The sequence below is a fragment of the Candoia aspera genome, chromosome 2, assembly GCF_035149785.1.
Source record: "Candoia aspera isolate rCanAsp1 chromosome 2, rCanAsp1.hap2, whole genome shotgun sequence".
Classification (NCBI taxonomy): Eukaryota; Metazoa; Chordata; class Lepidosauria; order Squamata; family Boidae; genus Candoia; species Candoia aspera.
This window is the reverse complement of record NC_086154.1, coordinates 99,881,925-99,899,881: the sequence shown is the minus strand read 5'-3', so window position 1 is coordinate 99,899,881 and position 17,957 is coordinate 99,881,925. Positions and strand designations below refer to the sequence as shown.

General features: G+C 41.3%; 1 protein-coding gene across 1 annotated transcript in view; it reads right to left on the bottom strand.

The window, feature by feature from the left end:
* Positions 1-17,957, bottom strand: part of DNAH9 (dynein axonemal heavy chain 9) — a 224,218-nt gene that overhangs the window by 92,405 nt on the left and 113,856 nt on the right. The window contains exon 49 of the mRNA XM_063292577.1: positions 9,226-9,486. Coding sequence (XP_063148647.1) covers positions 9,226-9,486 — 261 coding nt within the window. The remainder of the gene's footprint in view (positions 1-9,225; positions 9,487-17,957) is intronic.

The following is a 17,957-nucleotide window of genomic DNA, read 5'->3' as shown; positions in this document are numbered from 1 at the left end:
TGACAGTCCAAGGCACTCAGAATTTTCCTCCAACACCACAGTTCAAAAGCATCGATCTTCCTTCTCTCAGCCTTCCTTATGGTCCAGCTCTCGCAGCCATATGTTACTACAGGGAACACCATTGCTTTAACTATGCGGACCTTTGTTGTCAGTGTGATGTCTCTGCTCTTAACTATTTTATTGAGATGTGTCATTGCTCTTCTCCCAAGGATTAAACATCTTCTGATTTCCTGACTGCAGTCAGCATCTGCAGTAATCTTCGCACCTAGAAATACAAAGTCTTTCACTGCCCCTACGTTTTCTCCCTCTATTTGCCAGTTATCAGTCAAGCTGGTTGCCATAATCTTGGTTTTTTTGAGGTTTAGCTGCAAGCCAGCTTTTGCACTTTCTTCTTTCACCTTCATCATAAGGCTCCTCAGTTCCTCTTCGCTTTCAGCCATCGAAGTGGTATCATCTGCATATCTGAGATTGTTAATGTTTCTTCCAGAGATTTTAACTCCAGCCTTGGATTCCTCAAGCCCAGCTTGTCGCATGATGTGTTCTGCGTACAAGTTGAATAGGTAGGGTGAGAGTATACAGCCCTGCCATACTCCTTTTCCAATCTTAAACCAGTCCATTGTTCCGTGGTCTGTTCTTACTGTTGCTACTTGGTCGTTATACAGATTCTTCAGAAGGCAGACAAGGTGACTTGGTATCCCCATACCACTAAGAACTTGCCACAATTTGTTATGGTCCACACAGTCAAAGGCTTTAGAATAGTCAATAAAACAGAAATAGATGTTTTTCTGAAACTCCCTGGCTTTTTCCATTATCCAGCGGATATTGGCAATTTGGTCCCTAGTTCCTCTGCCTCTTCTAAACCCAGCTTGTACATCTGGCAATTCTTGCTCCATGAATTGCTGAAGTCTCCCTTGCAGGATCTTGAGCATTACCTTATTGGCATGTGAAATGAGTGCCACTGTTCGATAGTTTGAACATTCTTTAGTGTTTCCCTTTTTTGGTATGGGGGTATAAGTTGATTTTTTCCAGTCTGATGGCCATTCTTGTGTTTTCCAAATTTGCTGGCATATAGCATGCATTACCTTGACAGCATCATCTCGCAAGATTTTGAGCAGTTCAGCTGGGATGCCCTCATCTCCTGCTGCCTTGCTATTAGCGATGATTCTTAAGGCCCACTCAACCTCACTCTTCAGGATGTCTGGCTCTAGCTCACTGACCACACCGTCAAAGCTATCCCCGATATTGTTATCCTTCCTATACAGGTCTTCTGTATATTCTTGCCACCTTTTCTTGATCTCTTCTTCTTCTGTTAGGTCCTTGCCATCTTTGTTTTTGATCATACCCATTTTTGCCTGGAATTTGCCTCCAATGCTTCTAATTTTCTGGAAGAGGTCTCTTGTCCTTCCTATTCTATTGTCTTCTTCCACTTCTGCGCATTGCTTGTTTAAAAATAATTCCTTATCTCTTCTGGCTAACCTCTGGAATTTTGCATTTAATTGGGCATATCTCCCCCTATCACTGTTGCCTTTTGCTTTCCTTCTTTCTTGGGCTACTTCTACTGTCTCGGCAGACAGCCATTTTGCCTTCTTGGTTTTCTCTTTCTTTGGGATGTATTTTGTTGCCGCCTCCTGAACAATGTTGCGAACTTCTGTCCAGAGTTCTTACGAGACCCTATCTACTAAGTCCAGTCCCTTAAATCTATTCTTCACCTCCACTGCATATTCCTTAGGAATATTAGTGAGCTCATATCTAGCTGATCTGTGGGTCTTCCCTAATCTCTTTAGTCTGATCCTAAACTGTGCAATAAGAAGTTCATGATCGGAACTACAGTCAGCCCCAGGTCTTGTTTTTACTGATTGTATAGATGTCCGCCACCTTTGGCTGCAAAGGATGTAGTCAATCTGATTTCAGTGTTGTCCATCTGGGGAAGTCCATGTATAAAGCCATCTCTTAGGTTGTTGGAAGAGAGTGTTTGTTATGCAGAGTGAGTTGTCTTGGCAAAATTCTATCAGCCTATGTCCTGCTTCGTTTTGTTCTCCCAGGCCATGCTTACCTGTAATTCCAGGTCTCATTTGACTGCCCACCTTAGCATTCCAGTCTCCTGTGACAAAAATAACATCTCTTTTAGGCATGTTGTCCAGTAGGTGCTGCAGATCCTCATAGAACTGCTCTACTTCAGCTTCTTCAGCATCTGTGGTTGGGGCGTATATTTGGATCACTGTGATGTTAGATGGCTTGTCCTGAATTCGAATTGAGATCATTCTATCGTTTTTTGGATTGTATCCGAGCACTGCTTTAGCCACTTTACTATTAATTATGAAGACTACTCCATTTCTTCTGTGGTCCTCTTGTCCACAGTGGTGGTCATTTGATGTGAAGTGGCCCATTCCAGTCCATTTCAGTTCACTGACGCCCAAAATGTCTATCTTGAATCTTGACATCTCACCAATAACCACATCCAATTTGCCCTGGCTCATAGATCTTACATTCCAGGTTCCAATGGTGTGTTGATCCTTAGAACATCGGATTTGCCGTTCACCACCAGCACCGTCGGCCGCTAGCCGTCCTTTCGGCTTTGAGCTAGCTGCGTCATCACGACTGGGGCTAGTTGAACTCATCCTCTGTTCCTCCCCAGTAGCATTTTGACCATCTTCCGACCTGGGGGGTCTCATCTTCCGATGGTATACCGACATATCTCTGGTTGTACTGATCCATTTAGTTTTCACGGCAAGAATACTGGGGTGGGTTGCCATTACCTTCCCCAGGGATCGCATTTAGTCTGACCTCTCTGTCATGACCTTCCTGTCTTGGGTGGCCCTTCATGGTTTAGCTCATGGCATCACTGAGGTGCTCAAGCTCCAGCACCACGGCAAGGTAACGATCCTTTGCTGAATTAGAGGATCAATAATCCAAGTGAATATTCCCAGCTGATTAGAGGATCAATATACCAAGTGAAAAATGGACCACTAGTTCAGACCATTGGATGCATCATCCTCCATCCACCAGATTGTTTCTTCATGGAGCAGAATAGAGGAAGGATCACTTGGTGACTTAATTTCCATTTTTATTCTGCTACTTCTATGTACATAAAATATTTGAATGTGGAACAACCAAAGGCCACTCCCTTTGGGACTGTCCATACAAGTTACCCACAGTATTGTTTTCAGTGATTTTGGGAAGTTCTTTGCCTTTTGATATATAGGACTATGTATATGTATATGTTTATATTTATGTTCATGTTTATATATATGTACAGAGAGAGAGAATGTAAATTCTTGCCTGTTGATCATCTCTCTCTCTCTCTCTCTCTCTCTCTCTCTCATTCTCTCTCTCTCTTAATGTTTTAATGTTTTCCTGATGTTTAATAAATAAAAATCAAGTTATCATGTTGGTAGCTGAACTGGGTGGTTGTGTGCCTGCTCTGATCTGGATATAGGGATTGGCCAGAAATTACTAGATCTAGAAATTACCCACTGTAATTTTCCAAAACAGACAATATACCCATTCATATTGTTAATCCACCAGGATAATGGATTGACAGAAGCAGAAATACAGCAAACTGCTGTCTTTGTGGCCTTAACACAGATGTTACTGTTCCTTGCTAGAAAATAAATGGAAGTGTTTCAGCTCCAGGTAGACTCTGCTGTCAGATAAATCATCCAAACCTTTGTTCGAGAGTGGCATTGCCAGAAGGATTTAGCTGAGGAGATACATTACGACACTTTATAGTTGCAACCACTCTCTACCCACACAACTCTATTTCAGGCAGAGGAGTAATTTAACAATGCTGCTCAAACTGCTTTCACTGCAGGGCTTCCTACATTCACCAAAGATGACAGAGGCAGGGCTTCACAAAGTTACATATTCAAGCCCAGGATGTTGGAGACTGCTGCCACTGTTTGGTTAATTTCATATTCTTCAGTTCTGAAGGGAGAAAGAGTTAGACCATCCCCTGAAACCTCTTTTATCTCATGGTCAATCAGATGACTCTAGCAAGCCCATGAAACCAACAGGCTTCTCCTGCCTCAGAACTTGGAGATAGCATTGATAGCTTTATCTACCACGAATGTGTCCATCTGCTTTTAAAACCACTTAAAGGATAGCTGATCAGCAGCATCTTCAGGCTGCTGCCGATACAGACAAGATGAAAATCTCTGCCCTTTTGGGCATGTGTGCAATATCGTGACCCATGTAGAGCAGGAGTGGGACCTGCTTTGATGCCACAATGCTGCTGTCATCACTCTGACTTCCCTTGTCTCTCCTGCACCTCTTCCCCACCTGATGCCATTGTAACTGACTGAGATGTGAATTTGCATTCATTATCTTTCCCAAATAAGATACCTTAAAACTAAAAAGATTGATATGCTTCTCCTTTGTTATCTGTCATTGCTTTGTATTTTGTTTCTCTGATAATTCTCCATTGCTGCTGTCTTCTGAAATACAAATAAAGCTATGCCTGGACTCAGCTTTCCCCATGGCTGGTTGGATGTTGTAGTACCCATTCAGAAGTGCAAGAGGACAGACATATTTGGCAAAAAAAAAAAAAAGGAGCACATAGCTTGATGTGGTGAACCCTTATTTTGCCTACTTCTATTTTGTCAGTCTGTAATTGCCAAACTAATAAAAACTGGCCACACAGGACAAAGAGGCTAGACTGTCAAGTTTCCAGTGAAAAAGAAAAGATAATGTCTTAAAGAGGAAACAGGATCCTAGAAGTAAACAACTGGCTATGTAAATACTATAGCCTATGCTACCTTCATAAAGGACTCCAGGGAAAAGACAGGATACAGTAAATCTTATAAAACCAAATGGGGAAAATGTTTGGCAGACACCTTGCCAGTCTCATCAGGATGGTGTTAAACTGTAGCAAAAGGGGAAGGTTGGCAAAAGCCCAGAGCCAAATAAGCAGTCAAGGATTGGGGCCAAGAAAACAGAACACAAGGGGAGAATGAGAAGGCCTTGTTGGGGATCCAGAGGTTTGCAGGACACTACAACAGAGGTGGCAGTAGGTACTCAGGTGTTTCTATACCAACACACAGAGTATGGGAAGTAAACAGGGAGAACTAGAGATCCTAATTTGAGAAGACTCCCTGGTGGGATGTTATTCATGATTGGCACATAGCACTGGAAGGCTACAGTTTATTCAAAAGGAACAAATCTAAGAGAAAGAGTAGGGGAGTTGCATTGTATACTAAGAAAAAACATACTTGTACAAAAATGTGTAAATCAGAGCATGGAAATCCTGTTGAAAGTATTTAGATAAGAATAAAAAGAGGGAGAAAGAAAGGCAATACCATTGTGAGAATTTATTATAGACCACCTGGGCAAGCAGAAGAACAGATGAGGTCTTTCTGCATCAGTTGACCAATCTTTCAAAAAGGCATGCGATAGTGCTAATAGGAGGTTCAGTTATCCTGACATCTGCTGGGAATTTGCCAACAAATTATTCTCCCTCATGACAACAACTTCATTTGTCAGAAGGTGGAAGAAAGAACAAAGGGTTCTGCTGCCCTGGGTCTAAACCTCGCCAACAGGGAAGAACTGAATGAAGAAGTGAATGTGACTGACACCCTGTGGGAAAGTGTCCATGTTATCCTTGAAGTTGCAACATCAGATGAGGAGGAAGTGAGAAGAGTCAGATCTGCATACTATACATTAGAACAGCAAATTCTGAAAAACCCTGAGGGAATGTATGTCAAATCCAATGGCTTCAAATCCTGAAGGAGAAAAGTATCCAGGAAGAATAGGACATTCTAAGAAATGAGATACCAAAGGTGCCATTGCAAACAATTCCTATAAGAAGGAAAAATGAGAGAAATATAATGATGCCAGCGTGGATACATGCAGAACTCTCTAAAACCACTGAAGAAAAAAAGGGACATGTCTAGGCAATGGAGAAAGCAGAAAGCAAACAAAGAATACAAGGTAGTCTCCAAAACCTTAGAAACTTTGTCAAAAATGCTAAAGCTCAGAATGAGCTGAGACTTGCAAGAGATACCAAAGATAACAACAAAAAAAGGGAAGGGTGTTACTTGGGTTTGTTAGAAATAGTAAATCAAAGAGAGTGGCAAGGAGAAAGCGGTAAAGCTGTAATGGGTGATGATGAAAAGGAAGAACTTCATAACTGCTATTTTGTGCCTGACTTCTCTCAGAAGGGAGCCCTAGCTGATCATGGGCATGTCACTGGGGGAAGGAAAGAACTGTAGTTTAGGATAGACAAGGAGGGGGTAAGAAAGAACTTGGCTAATGTTAATGGATTTTCCAGATGATATAGCCAGATGGATTATATCCCAGGGTACTGAATAAACTAGCAGAGGTAATTGCAGAAGCACTCTCACTAATCTCTGTGAACTCCTGTCAGTCTGGTTGGGTCTGAGAAGACTGAAGGGGAGCAAATGTCATCTCCATCTTCAAAAAGGGAAAGAAAAAGGAACCAAGAAACTACAGACCTGTCAACCTGACATTTATACAAGGCAAGAACTTCAAACAGATTATAAGTATGGGTTTGTTGTAAAGAAATCATACTAAGATAACCCTATCTCCTACTGTAATAGAATTATTAGCTTAGTAGATCAGTGGAATGCCATAGACATAGTGACTCTGATATCTCCAATCTTTTGTTCCTTGTAGAACTTACAGCAGAGATTTTGTTTTACTGCTCTGACCACTTTTGGACCCCAAATTTAAGTGTTCCTATTGTACAATCTGTTTGTTCAAACATTGAGCTGGGCCTCAATTTTTGAATCTCAGTCCCACATTTGTGCTTAATGACAATCCCGTGGTGGTCAAAAATTCCCTGATGTCCTGGATTTTTTGTGCTCCTGCTTGGTGGATGCCTTTCTATAGTCTGGGGCTGGCTAGGCTTCTTGACATTTCAATTAAGTTTGCTACTGAGAATTTATCTTTGTTTTCTCCCTTAATATTGCTCAGCTATGAATAGATAAACATGAGGGCTGAAAATTCTAGGAGTTGTGATCCCCATATCTAAAAGGCATCTGTCTGGGTAGAAGCAACAGTATTCCAATGCCAGGCATTGTCTTCTTGACTTTGTCTTGAGCTTCCAAGGGAATCATCCAGATGTTAAATGTGAGCCTAAATGGAACTTAGGCTGAATCAGCCAATGACTCTGATGGTCCCAAAATGTTTATATTAATTTTTGGCATTGATTTTTTCAGCCAAGAAAATATCTGCAGCAGGATACTATTTCTATAAAGTAGCAGGGTACCAAAGCCAGGTAAGAATATGAGGTGGCCAAATTTCTTTTTTTTTAAAAATCCCCCTATCAAACTGTTACACACATGCATCAGAGCATTAATGAGAAACTATTCCACACAGGTAGCAATTGATGCCATTATTTATGATTAAATTTATTAGATAGCAGTACAACTGCATGCTAAGCAACTGAATGCTAAGTCCAAGCAATCTATTTCATTGCCTCCTTCCCTTCTCTTTTCCTGACAACCTGTATTTTTCATTACTTTTAGTTAAAAAGCAATGCTTATTGTTTCCTCTGCCACTGCTTCATTAGAAAGCACAGGGCCGCTAGATCTGGATTACTGGTTGAAACTTATTAATAAACATACATTCACAGCCAATCATTCATGTCAATTGATGGGCTAAACTCTCGGATGCAGGTGAGAAAGAGCATGTGGTTTTCAGTGTCTGCCAATGCTCCCACCTTCATCTCCTGGGAAGCTTCAGGCTTCCCATTAATCTTGCCTTAATGAGATGTTGTACCGAAGCAAATGGAAAATTGCCACTGTTTCTTACTTGTGTTTAGTTGCCACATCTTTTTATTTGTGCATTTGTTTCTCGGCTGCCTGGATTTTCAGGGACGGGGAGTTTAGCTGACTCATAACGTAAAGCAGGGAACAATTCAGTTGATTTACAGCTAATCTAACATAAACACTGACATAAGGTGCTTCTCCATGCCAGCCATATTATGATCACCATAAAGTAGCAACTTTCAAACCACCTCCTCTCCCCTGGTTTACCGAAATAGTTTACTGATGTGAAATGACCCCAAAATCATCGCAAGTAATTATCTGGAACATTTTTCCAAAATGACTCCATGAACAGGAGCCTGATAGTTTAGTTTTTGGAAAGTTCTCTAGATTATCCAATTTCTACAATGAGTTGTTTGTGTACATGTCCACCAGGTTACTTTAAAGTAGTGATTTTCAGCTGTGGTCCACAGAGATCTTCCCGGTGGCCCACAGCCTTCCCACCAGTGAGCTAGCTAAAAGCCTGATCACCTACTCACCACTTCTGTCCCTGCTCACCCTCCCCATTCACCTCTCTGCCATTCAATTCCTTTGGTATCTTAAAGCTTCTCCACTGTGATGTCACACAACTTCCATTTCCAACCAGAGTGCACTCTCAGTGGAGTTTGTAGACTGCAGCCCTCCATCGTGTATCTTGCCTGGAGCTCAGGAGTCAGTCTTACTAACAGGAAGGGAGAGGTAGGTGGCTGCAACTCTGCCCCACTGCTGTCCTGCCTACTTTCTGCAAAGTGGTCAGCCAGTCTTTAAAGAAGTACTTCTTATGTTCATTGAGTTCACTTTTGTTCATCATGCTAAGTTTCCTTTACTGGTTCACAAAAATGGATCAATGGTTAAAAACAGGTTTGCTTAAGTGTACCATGTCAAGATGAGTAGCAAAACTCATAAAACCGATCATAGTGAGTGGGTCTTGAGTACAAGACTGTGAATCCATGTGTAGCTATGCTATGTGGAATTAAGATATTTCACAAGCAACCCACAAAGAAAAGTATGAATAGGAAACACAATGAACATCTAAAAAATGGGATTTCATTGGGGTGGAGAACCACTCACCTCTAGCTCTCTGTGCATTTTATGTTATGAAAATTTGCAGATGATGCTATTAAGCTAAGGATTGTTGCTACTAAATGTCACAAGGTACATCAAATAATTCAAATGTATACTGTATTGAGAAACCCAGCTTTAAAACCTAAGTCCATGAGCATAAAGAATTACGATCATATGAAACCAAAGCAGCTTTTTCTGAGCTAAGGATGAATTCCTGATAAAGTGATAAAGAGAGGCAGTTCCCTTCTTTTATACTTTCTCTTACATCAACAGTCACCATAAGTCAAGGAAAACATGCAATACGAATGGAGGCCTCTCCTTGTATGAGTGTTCAGTTCTTCCTAGGTAAGCAGGCTTGTTATGAAAAGTTACTCCACCCTCCTTAAGTGGGCTGTACCTTATTCAACGTGTTCAGTGCTTCCTGGGCAGCAGCAAGGGCTGGTTCAGCTTGTGCCAAGTCTTCCTCACAGTCCTTCTGTTTCTGCTGGACTTCCTGGGTAATCAAGGCCACCTTCTGCTCCTCCTCATCAGCAATGGCTTTCTCCTTACTGACTTTCTCTGTCTCTATGCCCACTACCTGAATCAGCTGGTCTGCATCTTCATTCTTATGCTTCAGCTCCACCTCCTGAGCTGCCAGTTTGGCCTTCAGATCATCTACCTGGAGAAAAGACAAAGGAAAGCCATTCAGAAATCACAAAAAATTATTCTAAACCCTCAAGAAATAAAAATGATATATGAACAGCAGGAAATATTAGAAATTTTATTATCCAACACACACTAGTAGGATGGTCAAGCTTTGAGTCCTTTCCCTGAAATAATGTGATCTGACAAGGCCAAGGAGACATGGCTTTTCTGTTGCAGCATCTGCCCTCTGGAATGTTCTCTTCTGCCCTCCCCACCCACTCACCCATGGCTGGCCCTAACCCTGCTGGCCTTTAAAAAGGCTTTTAAAACCTGTTTGTTTGTTTGTTTCCTCAGACATTGGGACCATTTTAACGGAAGTTCCCACCTGAAGGAGTGTAATATAAATTAGTGTTCCCAATCACCTCTTAATGTTTGTTGTTTTTACCAATATTGCTTACTTGATACTCGTTGCTTGTACCCCACCCAAAACTGCAATTGTTTGAGCTAGGCAGCCATAAATAAATAAATACATAACTATTATAATAACTGACTGGCATTTTGTGTGATTATTATAAAAGGATAAAAGGTTCAAATTAAAAAGAATAGATGTGTTCTAAAACCAATAGAAGTAAATAAAATAATTCACTACAATGCTATAAATGTAAATTATAAAATACTAAGGAATCTAAATATTAAAACAAATAAACAGGATTATAAGACTACTTTGTGAATTTTTTAAAAAATGAAAATGCTTCTAAATACTAAGCTGCCAAGCAAGTATGTCAGTGCATATATGTAAATGTATATAAATCTTGTTAGGGTCAGTGACTGGTAAAATATAACAGGGGACTAAAACATAAAACAACCTGAAAGACATTTTTAAAAAATTGATTTGTCCACTAGTGAGGTCCTAACACTTAAAGGAACAGTTTCCTGCATAAAGCAATGGAGGTCAAAAGAAATTTTGCAACTCCCCCAGAGATGGTAAGGTTCCTGTCTGACAGTAAGAAGCAAATGAAGTTATCCTTCCAACTAGTGAGACTACTATTAGTAAGTGGAGTTATAAGGATAGGACACAAGTTGCTATAGACAATATGTCAAAGAAATACATGAGCTTAGAGCAGCCTTTCTCAACCTTTTGACCCCGGAGGAACCCTTGAAATATTTTTCAGGCTTCAGGGAACCCCTGCACATTCAGGCTCAAATACAGGCAAGAGGTTACAAAATTATTATATTCATTTCATGTGTAGGCCTGTAGATATGCCTTAACAGTGTTCTTAAACTAAAAATAAACAAAAGCAGAGATTTATGAAAACATCTAAAACATAACCCCCCCCCACACACACACACACATACACACAATTGACAGGAAGATAAAAGGGAGAGGAGGGGAAGCACATTCAGGCTTGCAAGATGCTGTTACTATATGGCACCATGCCCATGATATACACTTTTGCTGAACAGCTAATCTGTTTTCAAGTCCTGTTGTTCTGATAGGAGGCATATTTACTCTTGGTTTGGAGGAATAGGATAAGCACTTCAATCAGCAAAACTCAGTGGCAGCACTTCATTTATTTACAGATCTTTGGACAATTGAAAAAAAAATGAACACTTTTTCTTCCCACATTTCATATACAGCTTATAACTTTCAGACTGCATAAAATAATTTTGTGATGGTGAATGTGTGTATGAATAGAAAGTTTATCAGGTTTTAAGTATTCTGATGAGGCCATTAAGGGATTGATTTGTCAAGCTCTATACAGTCCGTAGATCTGGTGCATAAAAAGAGAGAAACTAAAGTTGCAATCAAATCTCTCTGTTTGTAACAAGAAACAGAATATACAGTTTTGTTGTTTATTCATTCAGCCGCTTCCGACTCTTTGTGACTTCATGGACCAGCCCACGCCAGAGCTTCCTGTCGGTCGTCAACACCCCCAGCTCCCTCAGGGACGAATCCATCACCTCTAGAATATCATCCATCCACCTTGCCTTTGGTCGGCCCCTCTTCCTTTTGCCTTCCACTCTCCCTAGCATCAGCATCTTCTCCAGGGTGTCCTGTCTTCTCATGATGTGGCCAAAGTATTTCAGTTTTGCCTTTAATATCATTCCCTCAAGTGAGCAGTCTGGCTTGATTTCCTGGAGGATGGACTGGTTTGAACTTCTGGCAGTCCAAGGCACTCTCAGAATTTTCCTCCAACACCACAGTTCAAAAGCATCGATCTTCCTTCTCTCAGCCTTCCTTATGGTCCAGCTCTCGCAGCCATATGTTACTACAGGGAACACCATTGCTTTAACTATGCGGGCCTTTGTTGTCAGTGTGATGTCTCTGCTCTTAACTATTTTATCGAGATTTGTCATTGCTCTTCTCCCAAGGATTAAGCGTCTTCTGATTTCCTGACGGCAGTCAGCATCTGCAGTAATCTTTGCACCTAGGAATACAAAGTCTTTCACTGCTTCTACATTTTCTCCCTCTATTTGCCAGTTATCAGTCAAGCTGGTTGCCATAATCTTGGTTTTTTTGAGGTTTAGCTGCAAGCCAGCTTTTGCACTTCCTTCTTTCACCTTCATCATAAGGCTCCTCAGTTCCTCTTATCTTTCAGCCATCAAAGTGGTATCATCTGCATATCTGAGATTGTTAATGTTTCTTCCAGCAATTTTAACTCCAGCCTTGGATTCCTCAAGCCCAGCTTGTCGCATGATGTGTTCTGCATACAAGTTGAATAGGTAAGGTGAGAGTATACAACCCTGCCGTACTCCTTTCCCAATCTTAAACCAGTCCGTTGTTACGTGGTCTGTTCTTACTGTTGCTACATGGTGGTTATACAGATTCCTCAGGAGGCATACAAGATGACTTGTATCCCCATACCACTAAGAACTTGCCACAATTTGTTATGGTCCACACAGTCAAAGGCTTTAGAATAGTCAATAAAACAGAAATAGATGTTTTTCTGAAACTCCCTGGCTTTTTCTATTATCCAGTGGATATTGGCAATTTGGTCCCTAGATCCTCTGCCTTTTCTAAATCCAGCTTGTGCATCTGGCAATTCTCACTCCATGAATTGCTGAAGTCTCCCTTGCAGGATCTTGAGCATTACCTTACTGGCATGTGAAATGAGTGCCACTGTTCGATAGTTTGAACATTCTTTAGTGTTTCCCTTTTTTGGTATGGGGGTATAAGTTGATTTTTTTCAATCGGATGGCCATTCTTGTGTTTTCCAAATTTGCTGGCATATAGCATGCATTACCTTGACAGCATCATCTTGCAAGATTTTGAACAGTTCAGCTGGGATGCCGTCGTCTCCTGCTGCCTTGTTATTAGCAATGCTTCTTAAGGCCCATTCAACCTCACTCTTCAGGATGTCTGGCTCTAGCTCACTGACCACACCGTCAAAGCTATCCCCGATATTGTTATCCTTCCTATACAGGTCTTCTGTATATTCTTGCCACCTTTTCTTGATCTCTTCTTCTTCTGTTAGGTCCTTGTCATCTTTGTTTTTGATCATACCATTTTTGCCTGGAATTTGCCTCCAATGCTTCTAATTTTCTGGAAGAGGTCTCTTGTCCTTCCTATTCTATTGTCTTCTTCCACTTCTGCGCATTGCTTGTTTAAAAATAATTCCTTATCTCTTCTGGCTCACCTCTGGAATTTTGCATTTAATTGGGCATATCTCCCCCTATCACTGTTGCCTTTTGCTTTCCTTCTTTCTTGGGCTACTTCTACTGTCTCGGCAGACAGCCATTTTGCCTTCTTGGTTTTCTCTTTCTTTGGGATGTATTTTGTTGCCGCCTCCTGAACAATGTTGCGAACTTCTGTCCAGAGTTCTTATGGGACCCTATCTACTAAGTCCGGTCCCTTAAATCTATTCTTCACCTCCACTGCATATTCCTTAGGAATATTAGTGAGCTCATATCTAGCTGATCTGTGGGTCTTCCCTAATCTCTTTAGTCTGATCCTAAATTGTGCAAGAAGTTCGTGATCTGAACTACAGTCAGCCCCAGGTCTTGTTTTTACTGATTGTATAGATGTCCGCCACCTTTGGCTGCAAAGGATGTAATCAATCTGATTTCAGTGTTGTCCATCTGGGGAAGTCCATGTATAAAGCCGTCTCTTAGGTTGTTGGAAGAGAGTGTTTGTTATGCAGAGTGAGTTGTCTTGGCAAAATTCTATCAGCCTATGTCCTGCTTCGTTTTGTTCTCCCAGGCCATGCTTACCTGTAATTCCAGGTCTCATTTGACTGCCCACCTTAGCATTCCAGTCTCCTGTGATGAAAATAACATCTCTTTTAGGCGTGTTGTCCAGTAGGTGCTGCAGATCCACATAGAACTGCTCTACTTCAGCTTCTTCAGCATCTGTGGTTGGGGAGTATATTTGGATCACTGTGATGTTAGATGGCTTGCCCTGAATTCGAATTGAGATCATTCTATCGTTTTTTGGATTGTATCCAAGCACTGCTTTATCCACTTTACTATTAATTATGAAGGCTACTCCATTTCTTCTGTGGTCCTCTTGTCCACAGTAGTAGTTCTGGTGGTCATTTGATGTGAAGTGGCCCATTCCAGTCCATTTCAGTTCACTGACACCCAAAATGTCTATCTTTAACCTTGACATCTCACCAATAACCACATCCAATTTGCCCTGGCTCATAGATCTTACATTCCAGGTTCCGATGGTTTGTTGATCCTTAGAACATCGGATTCGCCGTTCACCACCAGCACCGTCGGCCTCTAGCCGTCCTTTCGGCTTTGAGCTAGCTGCGTCATCACGTCTGGGGCTAGTTGAGCTCATCCTCTGTTCCTCCCCAGTAGCATTTTGACCATCTTCCGACCTGGGGGTCTCATCTTCCGATGGTTACCAACATATCTCTGGTTGTACTGATCCATTTAGTTTTCATGGCAAGAATACTGGGGTGGGTTGCCATTACCTTCCCCAGGGATCGCATTTAGTCTGACCTCTCTGTCATGACCTTCCCGTCTTGGGTGGCCCTTCACGGTTTGGCTCATGGCATCATTGAGGTGCTCAAACTCCAGCACCACGACAAGGTAATGATCCTTTGCTGAATATACAGAGATAACCATATTTTAAACAGTTTGAACATAGCTGCAGAGAATACAGCAGAAATTAAAGGATTTAACAACAAAAGGAGGAGGCCCAACTATTAAGAACCATTAAGAACTTAATTGTTCCATTCTATTAAGAGTGGAAGTAAGAAAAGGCAACAAAGAAAAATATTGGTCTTATGGACAGAAATTCTGGGAAAGCTTTTTCAGAACAAGCAAACCCTGAAAAGGATTACGCTCAAATAATATAGTACATGTCACAGTGTGTGACCACACTTACCCAATATTTTCTGTTTTAAAGAGATCATTCCTGTGGGGAGCAATTTGTGAGTGGAGAAGCAGCAGGAGCAGTGACACTTCAGCTTTCTGGCCTGACATTTTCCTCTTTAAATCACTGAGCAAGACTGGGTATTTTTTTTCCTAGAAAGTTTGAAATGTATATTTGTCTCTGCAAATGTGCACTGAATGCCTGATGGGAGAGGAATATATTCAAGATGCCGGGATACAGAAATGATGGGAGTGAATATGTAAATGGCCTTCCTCCACATCGCTTCTCTGCTCCCAAGTATCACACTCAGAATTGTAACTCTTGTTTGGAAAGTATTATCAAGAAAATATCCATCAGCTGACTTAAGGCACTATACTAAGCCATAATGTGCCTTGCTTGGGACCTAAGTTAAGCAAAATCTGCCGCTGTGATTTATAATTTATGTGGATTTAAGTTTTTTGTGAATTATGACCCCAACTAACAATCCTGAGAATCTTGGCCACATCATCAATATCAACCATATAAAAACCCTGAAAATTGGAACTCTAAACCTACAAGAAAAGGCTATTGAGGGTAATTCCTAGGACCGTGCATCTCTTTGCAGGCACACTGTGCTTTGAGGAAGATGTGGGCAGGTATTCCTTTGGAGCAGCTCATCAAGGGAGACTGACTATCGTCTGCTCAGGTTTAGGAGCTGATAAGGAAAGTGGTAAGAAAAAGGAGGCAGAAGCTTGGCTTAGCTCATTATATGGTTTTGTGTTAATCTGGTTATCACCTCAACTTTGTCTTCAGTGTTCATAAGTTGATTTTTATCCAGGCATTAAAGACACCTGCACACACAAAGAAAAGGCTAACTAGTAACCAAGGCAACACAAGGTGAATTAAAAGAAGGGCAGAAATAACTATGACAAATCCAGAGATACTCTTTCTGCTAGTTCCTTCCCCTGCAGAACTGAGAGAACAGGAGCAAATCATCTCACTTGGCTCAAAAGAGATGTCCAGCAATAATCACCAAATTGTAACTAATTCATGTGCACATTTCACTTCCTTGGAGAAAGAGAAATATCTGCCTGCTCTAAGAAACCTTTGATGGGAAGGAGAAGAACAAGCAAGCCACACTGAAGCAAGGCCTGCACCTTGTGATTTGGGGTGCACAGAAAGAAAACCCACACCCTGAATTAAGAGCATTAAGTAGGATGCCAGCCTGCCTTTTAATTCCAATTGTCTGTTTAATTCCTGTTTAATTCCAAGTGCCAAACATCAGGATGTTATATGCTACATTGGAAAGCTTGGCAGTTAATTGGTGCAGCAGGAGAGTATGAAGTCTACAATGCAATGATTTTTTTAAAGAAAGAAAAGCAGTGCTAACAAGTTGCCACAGATACTAGTACAAGGCAACCTTCTTTTTCACAGCAGGAAGCACTCTTAAAATAAAGTGATTGCCCAAAGAGTCCTCCTTCCCAGCATGTCTCATGATCACAGGAGGGAGGAGGAATGAAACATCAAACATTTCTGGAAATAAGGAAATAGTTGCAACAAGGAACAAGCTAAAGAAGCAACGGTTACTCCAAAAAAGAAAAGAAAAGAAAAAAAGAAACCCAGAATCGTTCTGACTGGCCAAAAGTTTTTCAAAGTTTTATTTTTTCAAAAGATTTATTTTAAAGCTAGAACAGCTAAGCAACAAATTGAGCTATGATTCAAAGTTGCAAGTCAGAGGCTAGATGTTCCCAGAATAAGGGAATATCTCATTCAAGGGAGAGCATTCTCCACAATTACATTCAGCAAGAAACCAGGAAAGAATCAGACCAGAGAACCTTAGTGGTACTTTCAGATAAACTAACATTTATAAGCTGCCCTGAAAGTGTCTCAAATTATGCCCCCTTTGGGGAGAAGAATCTTGACTTCTTTCTTCATAGTACCAACATTCTCTTACTACCTTTGCTCTCTTCAAATTTAGACCAGGTCAGTTCTTTGTCTTTCTATGAGAATATGAAAGCAACATTTGCAACAAGTTGTAGGGGTGTTTTTAAAGCCCATATACATATAAGTTTGGAAATAATTATTCTGAAGATCCACTTGGAGGAAAGAGTGAAGGGTGATGGAGCCAGGGTCTCAGTTCACACTCCTTACATATTTTTGTTGTGGTATCTTTACAATACTTTCTTGCTTCCATATGCCAGGTCAGGAAGCAACTATCCCTAATATCTAATTGGCTCAAGGATTTCTGGCTGTTCATGTTGGAGGCCTGAATCCAGTGGTACTGACTTAGCACCTCATGACCTGCTGAACACAGGGGGAGTAACCTGTAGACAGAGACTTAAGGATTTAGTCTGGGCAGATACTTTCTACTTGGTCCTTTTCCAGTGCAGGCCACTCACTGCTTCCTGAATGCAGGAGTGGACAATGTTGTCTTCCTCCCACTCCCAGCCTGTGGAAATGCACCCAGTACACATGATTTCCATCTCTGAATCAGAACAGCTGTTTTCTGACCTGAGCAGCCTTGAGCCCTTCAGAGTGGATGGTCGCTGCTGATTCATTCTGTTCTAGTGGCAGCCCCAGGTCCAATTGGCTGCAGTGTCAATTGTTTGTTTTTTTCAGTCTTGCAATTGACCCAATGATGGCCTGCTAAGTCAATCTTTGACCCTAGAAACTCATGCTCCATTCAACCCTTACAACTCCCAGTGGGTATCCTGCTGATTTCTGCTCAGCTGGGTGAAGCTTGCTCCCCTTGCTTTCTCACCCCCTGCCCACAATACTGCAAAGCTTCCCTTCCTTTACTTTTTAAAACCATATTTAAGCTGCAGTGTAAGAGTATTGCTACTTTTTTTCTATAAAGCTGAACTATCAGTCCTTCCTTACTATAGAATTTCCACAGACATACAAAGGATTGTAGGAACAAAAGAACAACCTATTCCCTACTGATTATTGAGGCATTGGAGTTGCAACAGTACCATAAGGGAAACAGGAAGGGCCTGCATTAGTGTTAAAGAAGATACTGTAGGAAGGTGTGTATGTGAAAGCATCCATGTGTGCAAACTTCTGGGAAAGCAAAGGAGAGCCATACAGACTAGTGAGAAAGGAATAGTCCTTACAAGGAAAAGGCGGGCATTGGTAGTCCCATCCACACGCGAGCCAGCCAGCAAGACATCCCTTCCCTGCATGGATTGTTAAGGCATGAA